The sequence below is a fragment of the Mya arenaria genome, chromosome 2, assembly GCF_026914265.1.
Source record: "Mya arenaria isolate MELC-2E11 chromosome 2, ASM2691426v1".
NCBI classification, from domain to species: domain Eukaryota; kingdom Metazoa; phylum Mollusca; class Bivalvia; order Myida; family Myidae; genus Mya; species Mya arenaria.
Window position 1 is genome coordinate 57,325,313 of NC_069123.1, and position 19,272 is coordinate 57,344,584.

A 19,272-nucleotide genomic window follows, 5' to 3' on the forward strand; every position below is an offset into this window, starting at 1 on the left:
GGACGCATGGTGTGTATAGGCAAGGCACAGGTCGTATGAAGGACGCATGGTGTGTATAGGCAAGGCACAGGTCGTATGAAGGACGCGTGGTGTGTATAGGCAAGGCACAGGTCGTATGAAGGACGCGTGGTGCGTATAGGCAAGGCACAGATCGTATGAAGGACGCATGGTGCGTATAGGCAAGGCACAGATCGTATAAAGGACGCATTGTGTATATAGGCAAGGCACAGATCGTATAAAGGATGCATTGTGTGTATAGGCAAGGCACAGGTCGTATAAAGGACGCATTGTGTGTATAGGCAAGGCACAGGTCGTATAAAGGACGCATTGTGTGTATAGGCAAGGCACAGATCGTATAAAGGACGCATTGTGTGTATAGGCAAGGCACAGGTCGTATGAAGGACGTATGGTGTGTATAGGCAAGGCACAAGTCGTATAAAGGACGCATGGTGTATATAGGCAAGGCACAGGTCGTATAAAGGACGCATTGTGTGTATAGGCAAGGCACAGGTCGTATAAAGGACGCATTGTGTGTATAGGCAAGGCACAGGTCGTATAAAGGACGCATTGTGTGTATAGGCAAGGCACATGTCGTATAAAGGACGCATTGTGTGTATAGGCAAGGCACAGATCGTATAAAGGACGCATGGTGTATATAGGCAAGGCATAGGTCGTATAAAGGACGCATGGTGTGTATAGGCAAGGCACATGTCGTATAAAGGACGCATGGTGTATATAGGCAAGGCACAGGTCGTATAAAGGACGCATTGTGTATATAGGCAAGGCACAGATCGTATAAAGGACGCATTGTGTGTATAGGCAAGGCACAGGTCGTATGAAGGACGCACGATGTGTATAGGCAAGGCACAGGTCGTATGAAGGACGCACGATGTATATAGGCAAGGCACAGGTGGTATGAAGGACGCATGGTGTGTATAGGCAAGGCACAGATCGTATAAAGGACGCATGATGTATATAGGCAAGGCACAGGTCGTATGTAGGACGCATGATGTGTATAGGCAAGGCACAGGTCGTATGAAGGACGCATGATGTGTATAGGCAAGACACAGATCGTATAAAGGACGCATGATGTGTATAGGCAAGGCACAAGTCGAATGAAGGACGCATGATGTGTATTATTTTTTATGCAAGGCACAGGTCGTATGAAGGACGCACGATTTGTATAGGCAAGGCATTTTTGTCCAATTTACTGGTATATGTTATATAGATTTGTATAAATAAATTGTATATCTGACTGCAACAGAATTGAACTATTAACTTAACACATGATTTTCATAAAGCACTGAACAAATCCCATAATATGAACACACGTTAAGAGTATTCAGTGCATCAGCTTTGAGTTAATTCATAAAATTTGTGATGATTAATAGTTTAATAGCACTGTAGCAGGTGTAGGTGCCGCGCCTAAAGGACTTGAAAGTATCAAAGGGGGATGAAGCTGTGGAGTGCATCAATGAACTGGAGACAATCAGGTAATTTCGTATGCGACTAGAAAAAGACGTAGTCTCCCTTCCCAACTCAGTAAACATTACACCCGTCCGTTGATAGATGTAGCTTTATTACAAACATACAAGAAAGCCATTGAAGCGACCATCGAAGGGCGCCGTTGTATAGTAATGCTTACATAATTGCCGGTAGAAGGATGTTATGAATATATAAACATGACAACAATCTGATGTTGTTTGTTATCTTTTACTTAATCAGTACAGTTATTTATTTATTGCCCAAGGAAAAAAAATACAGTTAGTCACAGTAACATGCAACTTATAGTGACGAAACGTACCTTTAAATGAAAGGTGCATTATAAGAATACTTGTATCTGTTTATGACCGAATTAAGTATTGGCTTTAACTATATGTACATTTTATTTGCATTATGTATGTCTGCAATAGCAAATGTTAAAGATTTAAAAAATCTGCAAAGGGGGAGTAACTGCCGTGTCGTTACGAGAAAGAGTAACACCAGAATTCACAAGGAAAAAACCTGTTAACCATTATGTGTGTGTTCTCTTTCGGCATGCTAAAGAAACTGCAAACAATTCTTTACTTTCTTTGCTGCACAATGTTCTTGTTGCGTTTCAAATTATTGCATAAAACACGGTGTATTTTTAATGGAACGATTTTTTATTAATAACTCTGCCTTCCATATGCAATACCAGACTAACGTTTCATATGCTAAAGCTAATGGTACGGTCCTATGCCGTACGACCGGGCCCCGTACTTTTCTTATTACGGGCGATTTCCACGATTTCGGGAAATCAGGGGTATCGTTCAGGTCTGTGGCATTCATGTGTACAAGTGCCGTAATCCGTGGGCCCGCATGCTGCCCTTTGAAGTGTCCCCGACAGTAATCGCGTGACCGTGTGAATGCCACAAGGCTGACACAGGATACTACAGCAAACCGTGACCCACGGAAGAAATCGCTTAGCGTGTCGTACAGCTTCACGGTCCCGATGTTTCGCCAAAAATTCGTATGTCATCTGTACGAATTTAATTCTGAGGAGGCCTGGGCTGTTCTTGTGCGATACTGCCTTTGACGTGTCTACGGGCTTACGGTCAGTAACACATTCCACGATACGTCGTGAAACCTTTAAACACTCCGGATGCGCCATACGGCCAGGACAGAACTGCACGGTATCCACATGATTGTTACGGTACGCTTGTGACTGCCGTGTGATTCTGCAAATATTCCCGCAATTTGGGGATAGTTGGGGCGCCGTATCTCGACTCGGTTGATATGTGACCAAGAAAGAACTTTCCGGACAATGGCTTATTAAGATTTTTCCACCCGTTTTACCAGTAATACCACAGCTTAATATTACCTTTTATACTGGCTGTCCTGGTACAGTTGTAGAGGATAGCGAGCTCACCGAACACTTTCTCTGGGCTCATAGTGCACAGCTTAACGTTCGCCTTCGTCACCTCCACCTTTCCCTCTGCAACAAAAAACATCAGTTTGGATCGTAACGCGCTTTCTTCGACCAACAATAATAGTGTGTATACTTAGGCACTAGTAAGTAATAAAAGACAAATTCAAGCAGAATTTCTTGTTTTACTCATCGGAATAACGACGCGTATGGATGTTGCCTTAATTCAATTGTGTGTTACCATGCACAGCCTAAAACATGCACTGTACAATCATGCCAACAATGTACAATGTTGTGTGATATGTTCTTGTACAGACAAACTTTATTAAATAGACTAAGCAGACTATGCAATAACACAAAATTACGAAAATATTACAATAATGACAACATACTCTAGTTTGCACTGACAACGCGCTTGTCGACCAGTTAAAAACATGAGCGGCCGAGGAGAACGTCAAATTGTACCGTTCTGGCACGTATGAGCAGACAGTTTTACAATTTAAAAATGTTTTGACAGTCATCGACCGTACTTGCCTCGGTTAAGGGGCATTCCACAGTGCAAAAGTCGTTTGAAGGACAAACACTAAAAAAATCTCCATTTTTTTTTAGTTTTGAGGTTCAATATTTAGCAAGCAGAATTCATTATCCGCTTCAACATGTGTAACTGTAATCATGAGTTAAGCAAATTTTACAAAAGAAGATTTTATCAGATTTCCAATCAAAAAGCATTTATATTTTTTTTTCAGAAATGTCTTGATACAAAATGAATAAAAAAAATATGTTAAAATTGTCAGTAATACCTTATCAACAATGTCTGCAGGCTTTGTGGTGATTACAGCTATTTTGAAAAAAAAAATGCATTTTGTAACCAGGAAATGAATTTAATCCACTATTTTTCATTATTTTATTGAATATCCTTCTTATATGAATATATATCATCAAGAACCCGCAATAAATTGTTGGTTAGGTAGGCTGGCGCATTTTTACATAAAAAAAAAGTTATAATTTCGACAGATTTTTCTGAAACTGAAAATGAGAATGCCTTTTCATCCAAGATCTGATAAAATCTTCTTTTGTAAAAATTGACCAACTCCTTTCTACCCCAAAACATGTCACAGAGATTGTTTGTTTTACCACCGAGAAAGATCGTTCCCCAAAACTAAATAGAACATGAACTTTTGAAAAGTTTTGACTTTTGGCCTTCTCCACCTGGTTTTGCATTGTGGAAGGCCCTTCAATTGAGAGGAAAATGATTTAATTGCTCGGTTGAAGTGACCTGTCAATCATAATAGTGATGGACACTTGACGCGCTGGTATTCACTTTCACATTCATTGCAAATCTACGCATTGATAACATAATAAACCTCGCTTCCGTACTATAGTTATGCAGTACGTGATGCACAATGCACGAAAAGCCCATATGGCGGCGCGCGTCTATGATTCGTTAGATCGACAGGTTACCGCGACTTTTCAAAGTCATCAAATGATATGCCTTAGAGGCGGAATTCCGTCGAGCATTTAATGTTATGGCAGTGGATGTGAACTGCACGTACAGCGACATGACATGGCAATAGCGACATGACATGGCAATAGCGAAATGACGGGGTAATAGCGAAATGACATGGCAATAGTGACATGACATGGCAATAGCGATATGGCATGGCAATAGCGACATGACATGGCAATAGCGAAATGACATGGCAATAGCGACATGACATGGCAATAGCGACATGACATGGCTATAGCGACATGACATAGCAATAGCGATATGGCATGGCAATAGCGACATGACATAGCAATAGCGATATGGCATGGCAATAGCGACATGACATGGCAATAGCGACATGACATGGTAATAGCGACATGACATGACAATAGCAATAGCAACATGACATGACAATAGCGACATGGCAATGGCCACATGACAAGGCAATAGCGACAAAGCAATGGCCACATGGCATGGTAATATCAACATGCCATGGCAATAGCGACATGGCAATGGCAACATGACATGGCAATAGCCACATGGCATGGCAATAGCCACATGGCATGGCAATAGCGACATGGCAATAGCGACATGGCAATGGCCACATGACATGGCAATAGCGACAAAGCAATGACCACATGGTATGGCACTAGCGACATGATATGGCAATAGCGACATGGCAATGGCCACATGGCATGGCAATAGCAACATGACATGGCAATAGCGACAAGGCATGGCAATAGCGATGACATCGTGGCAATAGCGATGACATGGCAATGGCCACATGACATGGCAATAGCGAAATGGCAATGTCCACATGGCATTGCAATAGCGACATGGCAATGGCCACATGACATGGCAATAGCGACATGGCAATGGCCACATTACATGGCAATAGCGACAATGCAATGGCCACATGTTATGGCAATAGCGACATGACATGGCAATAGCGACATGGCAATGGCCACATGACATGGTAATAGCGACAAAGCAATGGCCACATGTCATGGCAATAGCAACATGACATGACAATAGCGATATGGCATGGCAATAGCGACATGGCAATAGCCACATAGCATGGCAATAGCGACATGGCAATAGCAACATGATATGGCAATAGCGACATGGCAAAAGCCACATGGCATGGCAATAGCGACATGACATGGCAATAGCGACAAGGCATGGCAATAGCGATGACATGGCAATAGCAAAATGACATGGCAATAGCGATATGGCAATGGCAACATGACATGGCAATGGCCACATGACATGGCAATAGCGACATGGCAATGGCCACATGACATGTTAATAGCGACATGGCAATGGCCACATGACATGTTAATAGCGACATGGGAATGGCCACATGAAATGGTAATAGCGACATGGCAATAGCCACATGGCATGGCAATAGCGACATGGCGATAGCGACATGGCAATAGCAACATGATATGGCAATAGCGACATGGCAATAGCCACATGGCATGGCAATAGCGAGATGACATGGCAATAGCGACAAGGCATGGCAATAGCGATGACATGGCAATAGCAAAATGACATGGCAATAGCGACACGGCAATGGCAACATGACATGGCAATAGCGACATGGCAATGGCCACATGACATGTTAATAGCGACATGGCAATGGCCACATGATATGTTAATAGCGACATGGCAATGGCCACATGACATGGCAATAGCGAAATGGCAATGGCCACATTACATGGCAATAGGGACATGGCAATGGCCACATGACATGTTAATAGCGACATGGGAATGGCCACATGAAATGGTTATAGCGGCATGACAATGGCCACATGACATGGTATTAGCGACATGACAATGGCCACATGACATGGCAATGGCCACATGACATGGTAATAGCCACATGACAATGGCCACATGACATGGTAATAGCCACATGACATGGTAATAGCCACATGAAAATGGTAATAGCCACATGACATTACCATAGCGACATGACATTACCATAGCGACATGACATTACCATAGCGACATGACTATGGCCACATGACATAGTAATAGCGACATGACATTACATGACATGGTAATAGCGACATGACATTGCTATAGCGACATGACATGACAATACAACTCGATAGCCCTAGCATGTTCATGTTCATTGATTCCTTTGACTTTTAACATTTCACCGATCAATATCTCCCGATATTTTATTCAACTTTTAAGGCTTTCAAAATCACCGTATTCGAAAAACTTATTTCTTTCTGTTGTACTGATAGGACAACGAATATTTTTTCAAGGTTCTTAGAATTCGAAACACGAGCCTGTTAATACGAATGAAGTATCATGTAACCGTATACCAAAAGTTATCCTTATAAAAAAACATCGTATTATTCTCATCTTACTGTGTCTTTAATAATTCGTTGTACGCTCTAGTTTCGATATTTTGCAAGATTGTTTAAAATTAAGATCATTATAGTGTCGGATGGCCCCGATACTTATCCATACTATGAACAGAAAATGGCCCTTACGAAAATACATTCAAACTCATTATCTATGGCATTTTTTAAAATTGTTTTTGTACATATCCTGAACGCACCTAACACATAATGGTGTCCGACAGTATTTGACCTTAGACATAACGCCATACTGGCAAACAATTGTGGAGAAACATTCATCTGAGTATGTAGTTTATTGATGTGTACATGTACCCATTTCAGAGCGAAGTATTACAAATTGAGTTTGAATGAACTTTCATAAAAAAGCACTTTCTGTTGATTCTCTTTCTGTATAGCTATTTCAACAATGTAAGTACTGAATGATACCTATACTATTTATCTGTGTGCATATTTTCAGCGTCATATTTCAAATCGCACGCTGTCATCTATGTATTTTAGAGGAACGTGCTAATACCATCGTCAAATGAAGTGTAATGTAACCCCTTAAATATGATTCATCGACAACCGTAAACTACACTTAAAAAGTTTTTGACGAGTAATACGCGTTAGAAACAGCACTTGACATATAAAGCACATCGCATAACTTATTGACATATTTCTCATGGCAGTAATTGATAACAATGTAATGTTTTACATACACTAGACGATACTATCGGAATTAAACAACACACAACTTAAAAAGAATGAAACAAAATCGTTGACAAACAGTGTACTTCAAACAACACGTAAAATCTATAACATGCATTGTACAAACATAGCTTCAAAGAACGTCACTTCCATGATATGCATTACGCAGAACGTCACTTCCATGAAATACATTACACAGAACGTAACTTCCATGATATACATTACACAGAACGTAACTTCCATGATATATATTACACAGAACGTAACTTCCATGATATGCATTACGCAGAACGTAACTTCCATGATAAACATTACACAGAACGTAACTTCCATGATATGCATTACGCAGAACGTCACTTCCATGATATACATTACACAGAACGTAACTTCCATGATATACATTACACAGAACGTAACTTCCATGATATACATTACACAGAACGTAACTTCCATGATATGCATTACGCAGAACATCACTTTCATGATATACATTACACAGAACGTAACTTCCATGATATGCATTACGCAGAACGTCACTTCCATGATATACATTACACAGAACGTAAGGTCCATGATATACTTACACAGAACGTCACTTCCATGATATACATTACGCAGAACGTCACTTCCATGATATACATTACACAGAACGTAAGGTCCATGATATACTTACACAGAACGTAAATTTCATGATATACATTACACAGAACGTAACTTCCATGATATGCATTACACAAAACGTAACTTCCTTGTTATACATAACACATAACATAACTTCCATGATAAACATTACACAGAACGTAACTTCCATGATATACATTACACAGAACGTAACCTCCATGATATACATTACACAGAACGTAACTTCCATGATGTACATTACACAGATTGTAACCTCCATGATATACATTACACAGAACGTAACCTCCATGATATACATTACACATAATGTAACTTCCAAGTTATACATTGCACATAACGTACATTCCAAGTTATACATTACACATAACGTAACTTCCATGATATACATTACACAGAATGTACCTTCTCTTGAATGCATTACTCGGAACGTATTTCCTTTGGAATACAAAATAACGAACGTAACATCTTGGATGTACTTGACACAAAACGGACTCTTAGTCACACCATATTACAAAACACGTAACAAGGCACAAATCTTAAATGGCATACATCACACGCTATGTTTATTCTTTGACATACAATAAAGATCAAATAACTCCTTTGACATACATTGCAAATTATAAGCATTATATGGCATACATTACAAGTAACTGACACTATGGTATAAATGTTAACTATAAATGTTAACTATATACGGACACTCTATGACAAACATAACCTTTATGACATACATTACAAACTATGTATACTATGACATATATTACACAATACTATTCACTATAGTACACACACGACATATGAAAATACGCTATGACACACATACCATACTGTGTTTAGTCGATGACCAATATTTCACACTACGTACACTCCATGATATACTATTATTACACTATATGTTCAGTCTATTTTATACACCACACACTACTTACCTTCCATGAACTACATTACACACTACGTAAATGCTATGAATAACATCACACACTGCTTACAGGGTATGGCATACAGTTCACACTATATTCGCCCTATGACATATATCACCATCTACGTTCACTCTTTGGCATACGTTACACACTACGTACACGCAATGACATACATTACTCAACTACGTTAACTCTATGGCATACATTACACACTACGTTAACTCTATGGCATACATTACTCACTACGTTCACTCTATGACAAACATTACACACTACGTTAACTCTATGGCAAACATTACACACTACGTTAACTCTATGGCAAACATTACACACTACGTTCACTCTATGACATACATTACACACTACGTTAACTCTATGGCATACATTACACATTACGTTAACTCTATGGCATACATTAAACACTACGTACACTCTATGGCGTACATAACACACTACATTCACTATCTGGCATACATTACACACTACTTAAACTCTATGGCATACATTAAACATTACGTTCACTCTATGGCATACATTAAACACTACGTTCACTCTATGGCATACATTACACACTACTTACACTCAATGGCATAAATTACACACTACGTTAACTCTATGGCATACATTAATTACTACGTTCACTCTATGGCATACATTACACACTACGTTCACTCTATGTCATACATTACACACTACGTTCACTCTATGGCATACATTACATGGCAAACATAACACACTACGTTCACTCTATGGCATACATTACACACTACGTTCACTCTATGGCATACATTACATGGCAAACATAACACACTACGTTCACTCTATGGCATACATTACACACTACGTTCACTCTATGGCATACATTACATGGCAAACATTACACACTACGTTCACTCTATGGCATACATTACATGGCATACATTACACACTACGTTCACTCTATGACAAACATTACAAACTACGTTCACTTTATGGCAAACAGTACACACTACGTATACTCTATGGCAAACATTACATGGCAAACATAACACACTACGTACACTCTATGACATACATAACACAAAAGGTTAACTACATGGCATACAGAACACAATACGTTAACTCTATTACATACATTACATACTACGTATACTCTATGGCATACATTACACACTACGTTCACTCTTTAGCAAACATTACACACTACGTTCACTCTCTGCCATACATTACTCACTACGTTCACTCTATGGCATAAATAAGCCACTACGAAAACTCTATGGCATACATTACACACTGCGTACACTCTATGGCATTCATAACACACTGCAATCACTCTATGGCAAACATTTCACACTACGTTCACTCTATGGCAAACATTACACACTACGTTCACTCTATGACATACATTACACACTACGTACACTCTATGACATACATTACACACTACGTTCACTCTCTGGCATACATTATACACTACATTCATTGCATGACATACATTACACAAAACGTTCACTTTAAGGCATATATTACACACTACATTCACTCAATGACATGTATATATACATTACCCAATACGTTAACTCAATGACATACATTACACAATACGTTCACTCTATGGCATACATTACACACTACGTTCACTCTATGGCATACATTACACTCTACGTTCACTCTATGGCATACATTACACACTACGTTCACTCTTTGGCATACATTACACACTACGTTAACTCTATGGCATACATTACACACTACGTTCACTCTATAGCACACATTACACACTACGTTCACTCTATGGCATACATTACACACTACGTTAACTCTATGGCATACATTACACACTACGTTCACTTTATGGCATACATAACACACTACATTCATTGTAAGGCAAACATTACACACTATGTTCACGCAGTGCAAACATTACACACTACGTACATGCAATGGCAAACATTACACACTACGTACATGCAATGGCTTACATTACACACTACGTACATGCAATGGCTTACATTACACACTACGTACATGCAATGGCTTACATTACACACTTCGTACATGCAATGGCTTACATTACACACTACGTACATGCAATGGCTTACATTACACACTACGTACATGCAATGGCATACATAACACACTACGTACACGCAATGACATACATTACACAATACGTTCACTGTAAGGCATACATTACACACTACATTCACTCTTATGATACACATTACACACATTTTATTACGTTTACCGTTTAGTACTTGCCTAAGTTAATGACATACAATAAACCTTTTACACAATGCTTACAACACCCCTTCCATGACATAACGCTCTAATTCGGCCCTTTACCTTCCATAACGTAGACAAGGGACCCCACATCGCCCTCCTTGATGATGACGCTACCCTTGGAGAAGTCGACGGGGTGCATGCAATCCACAATATCATGGATCTGACTCAGCTCAAGGTTTTTCATAAAGTCGTTGTCCAGGATCGCCCGCTTTATTAGCTCTTTGGAACTGCAACGAGCAATGGAATAGTTAATTATTTAAAAACTGAATATGTAACATGGCTTTGTGACATCATCGTATAAGAAGTATTGGGAGGAGCAACCGAAGCAGCTTTGGCAGCAGCAGCATTAGCAGAGGCAGCAACTGTAATTCTATAATTTTAAAAAGGTTAAGGTGTACGTTCAGTGTTTGGAAATAAGTACTTTATGCAAAATAAAACGGCAGCTTGTTGCTTAGATGTGGTCATACAACGAATATCAGATACGAGATACAAAAATGCAGATATGTTTCATTAAAGTGTAACTACGATCCGATACAAAAGCTGTATGTGCAATGAGTTAATACAACTCACTCCTGATTTTTCTTATATCTCTTAAGATCACGGTAGTCCATGATTTTACGCGCACGACCCGATTCACCGGAGATAGCGGTGCGCTGCGGCCTTTCGGCACCTTCCGCTGTGCCATCCGACCGATTCTCCGTCGCGTTCCCTAACGAACCCAGCAACTCGTTCTCGGACGCGGATCGAAGAGCGGCGGCGACAGATTGGTGGACAGCCGTCTGTTGCTTGTCAAGCTCGTTCCTGAGCTTTTCAATGACTGCGTCCTTCTCCTCCACTTCACTCTCCAACCTGTTGATCACTTCATCCCTTTGTCGCACCTGCTCCAAAACGCCAGACAGAGCGAGCTGCAGATCCCGTAACGTCGACATTACCAGCCACCATATCAGTTATAACAGGCATATCCAAAACGTGCACTGTGTGTCACTTACAATGGGCCAATTTACTCTAACTTTTACCATTTTTTTTACTTTTATCTTTCACATTATGCATACTCACTAGCGGCAATGTTTTCATTCAATTACATTAACTGTTTCAGTGAATCCATGCATACTTAATTAGGTAGTACATTTTATAACTATTAGCAATAATTGTAACGACGTTGAAACGCCATTACTTACTAACTGCATCACTGTCATATAAAAATCCCATAAAAAATGTCGTGTGAATGTGAATCGTAGTTTAGTCCAAACAACAGAAAGTTCATTTGGCTGTGGTGCTGAGTGTGCGGTATCACTTTTCTAAACAAGCGTAATTTGTGTAAGATTTTTTTTTGTTCATTCATAAACTTTCGAGAAAAAGATATGGGTGTTACGTGAAATTGTATCTGTGCGAGAGATAACCTGGAAATTGGATTAAAGAAACATAAAGTAATGCACGTTCGTGGCTTCTTCGGTAATAGGAACCTATTTTATTTTTTCTTGACTTCAGCGATAAATATATCAGCCTGTGGCACATACTGTATACATTAAGGTCATACAACCATACTATCCTTTTTACAAACATTTTATGCCCAGGAATGTATTACAATGAATCTTGTTAACAGACAAATGTTTTCTAGAAAGTGAATGTGCACTACTATTTGTTTACACTTGTGATTCTATTTCAAGTATATACGTATCAGTATTAATATTTAATATTTCTTTTCCGGTAGCCGGCAAGCAAAAAGCAAATGTTCTGTTGGCAATTGTATAAAAGTGGTCAATTCTTTGGTTATGTCAAGTGTTATTGATTGGTCAATGCATGGTTATCCAATAGTTATTATCCAATCAAATCAGTCATATGGGCAAAATAGCCAAAGATGACCTTTGGATAACTTATCCAGATTTATACAATTGGCTGTTTTATCTACGCCATTGCTTATTGAGTCGTATTCCCTTTCGATTTTTATCTCTTGAAATGTAATCATATTAAAATATACTCGTACTATTCGTATCTATCAAGCGCGGGTTCGTTTTTATTTCTAAGCACATGTATGTTTAACATTCTATTACTAAACCTATCTTGCATTTATTTTAAAACATAATATCATCAATCAGAATTGTTTTCATTAATTTATTTACAGCCATAACTGCTATTAAATAATATGCTATTTTTTCCAAACTAAGAAAAACAGACGAACCCACGATCTATAAAATATATTATACAAGCATAAATACAACAATTACTATGCATTATGTTACAATCTATCAAAGATGATTTAAAAAAATTCATGAGCGTACCATTCATTTAATATTAGATCAAAGTAAGTTTATACAGAAGAGTATTCTTACTTGAACATGAACCAAATTCCTGAAAAAAAAACGATTTAACAATTGTTATTTCCTAAGATTTTGCAGTTTAAGTATGTTATAGCCTGCACAGAAACTTCATTCCGCAAGTTAATTTCATAAGAAATATTATCAAGCCATTCATGTATTTCAACCCAGTGCCATGCAGCCATATCGCAATCAGATCTCAGTCAGGTAGTTTGTTTTTATCAATGTTGTTTATTTATTTGTAAGATAAAAATCAGCCAGGTCTCCTCATGAACCTTTGAACCAATTTTTTCTTAAAACCAAAAGAAATATATTTCTTTGGAGATGTATCCAGTAACCTTGCTTGAGCAGTTCAACAACAGAGCATATTAATTTCGTCTTTGTACAATGTATACAGTAACCTTTTAACAACTGTTAAGGGCAATATGATTATTAAAACTAAAACATTTTCCTACGATGTAATAAATCTGCATTTTATTCAGTATCTAAAATATTCTAAACCCTAAGTCACCAAAAATAAATAAAATAAATGAGTAAACATGTATTTTAAGATCTGATCTGTTGAATACATTTTGACATCGAATGGTACAACATTACTATACTGAAATTGTGTATGAAACCACTCTTGTTGCACGATAACGTTTTGTATTTTTTATATGCAATTGAGGATGAAAGATGCCATGATTGATATCCTACGGTAGACATGTCATTATAGATACTCAGAATCTAACGACTAGGTGTTAAGACCAAAACCGTTTTTGAAACTAACGTTTACACGTTACCTGATCAAACAGTGAAAAGGGTACAAACTGGAATTTCTGAAATCAGCAAAATGAATATACAAAAATCGCTGTTCTTTCATTTGCGGCGTAAAGACTCGCCACGATGTCTCCAACGAATGTTTACTATCAATCAGATAGGAAGGAATCCAGAGCAGCCTCGCTGACAGAAGGCCGCCAGCTGCCGTCTCAAGTCAGACTTGATTGCACCGCACACACATGCACGTACACTTACACCATTCAAAGGTGTGCCAAATCAACTCAAGTATTCACACTAATTCTGTACTTCTTAATCATTTAATTAGCCAGTCTGGGAAATAAATACACACATATTACAGCACTGAAAACCAATTTTAATGTGGATAACATTGTCAAGCTGACTTTCTGGTCAAATACGTTACTTACAACAATGATTTGGGACGTCGTTTGAGATCGCGGTAATCAGCGATGGTCCGTGTTTGCGACGATTCAGCCGAGATGGCGTTACGTTTTGGTCTGGAAACGGAAGCAATGGCGATATTAACGCTTTGCTCGGAGGCTTGTGTGTCTCGGGCGGCGGCGGCGGTGATGGAGACCTTCATGGCGTTGCGGTACTTGTCGAGCTGGTTGTTCAGGGTGGCGATCAGGTGTTCCTTTTCGTCCAGTTCTCTCTCCAGCTCGTCAATAAGTGCGTCACGTTGACGGACCTCCTCCATCTTTTCCGCCAGCGCCACCTGCAGATCACGTAACGTGTACATCCTCATCTGCCACCACTGCTATGTCCAATATATGCACAGGCGAAAGTGGGGCTCTATGCAATAACTGATAAAAATTAACACACACTTTGTCTGACTTCTAATTCAAAAGGCGATGAGGTAATTGTCCGGATACAGAATTGTCTCTTTTTCGTCCTTCCGAATGTAATGTCATTCCATATAAACTCACCAACATCAGGAAGTTCACATATATTTTTTATAAATTCAACGCCAATAATTATACTTCACAAGAGGACTTCTACGTCCCAGGCGGAACTCGCGGGTCACAATGACCAAATGAGTGACCCGGCTGTTTCTGAGGTCCATTTAATTACTACTTGACAATAAAACAAAGTATCAACCAAGACGAACATTAAATATATCAGTTCAGTTTGGAAGACCACTAGGTAGAACACCGGAACATTGAGATCGACAGTAGCACAGTAACGTATAGATTTCGTGAATTCTTGAAAATCCAGCGCACGTTATCAACTTGGTTTACAACTTTAATTTCCGAACGTCAGTGTTAATTGCAATTTTCATTACCTGTATCCATCAAATCCCCCGACAAATAAGAGCCGATCACATATAGGTGAGTAGTTAAATTCGCAAATTCATCATAAAAAACATGTAATCTTAATGAACTTTTACGCGTACGACTTAAACCACGTTTGTATTCGATTATCGAACAGTTGTTCTTCTTTCTATTTTAACCAAACTGTCAGGAACCTTTCATGAATAATGGAACCGCTATGTGTAAAACAACATCTTTGATGGTCAGAAAAATTCCAAGGCATGTCTGACCACTTAGATAGCAGAATGATTATGTTGATAACATTTTCGGCAGTTAAGATAATTAATGTTAATGGTTAAACGACCAGATATACTTACCTATAACAACTGATAAATTGGTGGTATAAACGATAAACCCACAGATTGTACAAGATATCTGGTATCTCAAGGGATATTCATCGAATGCGATATAGCCATGCGAGGTAGGCAGGATGTTTAGACTTTAAACTCATTGTCGAACTATGAACTTCCCAGAAATAATGGTCAATATAATTTTGAATGAAGGTGAAACTATGAAAGCCATCTTGATGAATTTGAATAGGAATATAAGTTAACCATTCCGGAAAATGATTTTGTCTTATGGTCATTGACTACAATGTCTGACGTATCGTGGATGATCTGGTGGCATGTGTTTGGTAATTGACTACAATGTCTGATGTATCGTGGATGATCTGGTGGAATGTGTTGGTCATTGACTACAATGTCTGCTGTATCGTGGATGATCTGGTGGCACGTGTTGGTTATTGACTACAATGTCTGCTGTATCGTGGATGATCTGGTGGCACGACTATGGTCATTGACTTCATTGTATGTTGTATCGTGGATGATCTGGTGGCATGTGTTAGGTCACTGACTACATTGTATGTTGTATCGTGGATGATCTGGTGGCACGACTATGGTCATTGACTACATTATATGCTGTATCGTGGATGATCTGGTGGCATGTGTTAGGTCATTGACTACAATGTATGATGTATCGTGGATGATCTGGTGGAATGTGTTTGGTCATTGACTACAATGTCTGCTGTATCGTGGATGATCTGGTGGCACGTGTTGGTTATTGACTACAATGTCTGCTGTATCGTGGATGATCTGGTGGCACGACTATGGTCATTGACTACATTGTATGTTGTATCATGGATGATCTGGTGGCATGTGTTAGGTCATTGACTACATTGTATGTTGTATCGTGGGTGATCTGGTGGCATGTCTTTGGGCATTGACTACACTGTATGCTGTATCGTGGATGATCTGGTGGCATGTCTTTTGTCATTGACTACACTATATGCTGTATCGAGGAATATCTGGTGGCATGTCTTTGGTCATTGACTACATTGTATGTTGTATCGAGGATTATCTGGTGGCATGTCTTTGGTCATTGACTACAATGTATGTTGTATCGATGATTATCTGGTGGCATGTCTTTGATGATTGACTACATTGTATGTTATATCGTGGATGATCTGGTGGCATGTCTTTGGGCATTGACTACACTGTATGCTGTATCGTGGATGATCTGGTGGCATGTCTTTGGTCATTGACTACACTATATGCTGTATCGAGGAATATCTGGTGGCATGTCTTTGGTCATTGACTACATTGTATGTTGTATCGAGGATTATCTGGTGGCATGTCTTTGGTCATTGACTACAATGTATGTTGTATCGAGGATTATCTGGTGGCATGTCTTTGATGATTGACTACAATGTATGTTGTATCGAGGATGATCTGGTGGCATGTCTTTGGTCATTGACTACATTGTATGTTATATCGTGGATGATCTGGTGGCATGTCTTTGGTCATTGACTACATTGTCTGTTGTATCGTGGATGATCTGGTGGCATGTCTTTGGTCATTGACTACATTGTCTGTTGTATCGTGGATGATCTGGTGGCATGTCTTTGGTCATTGACTACATTGTCTGTTGTATCGTGGATGATCTGGTGGCATGTCTTTGGTCATTGACTACAATGTATGCTGTATTGTGGATGATCTGGTGGCATGTCTTTGGTCATTGACTACAATGTATGCTGTATCGAGGATGATCAGGTGGCATATCTTTGGTCATTGACTACATTGTATGCTGTATCGTGGATGATCTGGTGGCATGTCTTTGGTCATTGACTACAATGTCTGTTGTATCTTGGATGATCTGGTGGCATGTCTTTGATCATTGACTACAATTTCTGTTGTATCGTGGATGATCTGGTGGCATGTGTTTGGTCATTGACTACAATGTCTGCTGTATCGTGGATGATCTGGTGGCATATCTTTGGTCATTGACTACATTGTATGCTGTATCGTGGATGATCTGGTGGCATGTCTTTGGTCATTGACTACAATGTCTGTTGTATCATAGATGATCTGGTGGCATGTCTTTGGTCATTGACTACAATTTCTGTTGTATCGTGGATGATCTGGTGGCATATCTTTGGTCATTGACTACATTGTATGTTGTATCATTGATGATCTGGTGGCATGTGTTTGGTCATTGACTACAATGTCTGCTGTATCGTGGATGATCTGGTGGCATGTGTTTGGTCATTGACTACAATGTCTGCTGTATCGTGGATGATCTGGTGGCATGTGTTTGGTCATTGACTACAATGTCTGCTGTATCGTGGATGATCTGGTGGCATGTCTTTGGTCATTGACTACAATGTCTGCTGTATCGTGGATGATCTGGTGGCATGTCTTTGGTCATTGACTACATTGTATGTTGTATCGTGGATGATCTGTTGGCATGTTGTTGGTCATTGACAACATTGTATGTTGTATCATAGATGATCTGGTGGCATGTTTTTGGTCATTGACTACAATGTCTGCTGTATCGTGGATGATCTGGTGGCATGTCTTTGGTCATTGACTACATTGTATGTTGTATCGTGGATGATCTGGTGGCATGTTGTTGGTCATTGACAACATTGTATGTTGTATCATAGATGATCTGGTGGCATGTTTTTGGTCATTGACTACAATGTCTGTTGTATCGTGGATGATCTGGTGGCATATCTTTGGTCATTGACTACAATGTCTGTTGTATCATAGATGATCTGGTGGCATGTCTTTGGTCATTGACTACAATGTCTGTTGTATCATAGATGAACTGGTGGCATGTCTTTGGTCATTGACTACAATGTCTGTTGTATCGTGGATGATCTGTTGGCATGTCTTTGGTCATTGACTACAATGTCTGTTGTATCATAGATGATCTGGTGGCATGTCTTTGGTCATTGACTACATTGTATGTTGTATCGTGGATGATCTGGTGGCATGTCTTTGGTCATTGACAACATTGTATGTTGTATCATAGATGATCTGGTGGTGAAACTGAACCTCTTAAAGGCATTTCAAGCTTTATTTAAAACGTGTACAGACCACACTAATCTCAAGAATGGACAGCAGTAAGTGAAATATCATATTCATATGGACATTTGCAAAACGAAGTCAAAGTACAAGTAAATTATGTGCATGTTAACGCTTGCTTCAGCAAAATCCATGTCACAGGATTTTGCTCTTTTATAAGTTCATGGCGGCATAAATGCTGTGTTAATCCTAAGGTATGGTCAGGCATATACATGCACGTGGGTGTATGCTATTCTAAGT

The 19,272-nt window shown here is 39.2% G+C and overlaps 1 protein-coding gene across 3 annotated transcripts in view; it reads right to left on the bottom strand.

Annotated features, from left to right (window-relative positions):
• The window catches only part of LOC128209038 (cGMP-dependent protein kinase 1-like), a 46,402-nt gene that overhangs the window by 25,581 nt on the left and 1,549 nt on the right, over positions 1-19,272 (bottom strand). The window contains exons 1-3 of one of the 3 annotated variants that reach the window (XM_052912854.1): positions 11,836-12,233; positions 11,326-11,492; positions 2,843-2,956 (exon numbers count right to left, since the gene is read on the bottom strand). In XM_052912854.1, coding sequence (XP_052768814.1) covers positions 2,843-2,956; positions 11,326-11,492; positions 11,836-12,194 — 640 coding nt within the window. In that variant the 5' untranslated portion in view covers positions 12,195-12,233. Of the gene's footprint in view, positions 1-2,842; positions 2,957-11,325; positions 11,493-11,835; positions 12,234-19,272 lie in introns of those variants that run through there. The other 2 variants (XM_052912863.1, XM_052912871.1) reach the window with 2 other exon arrangements.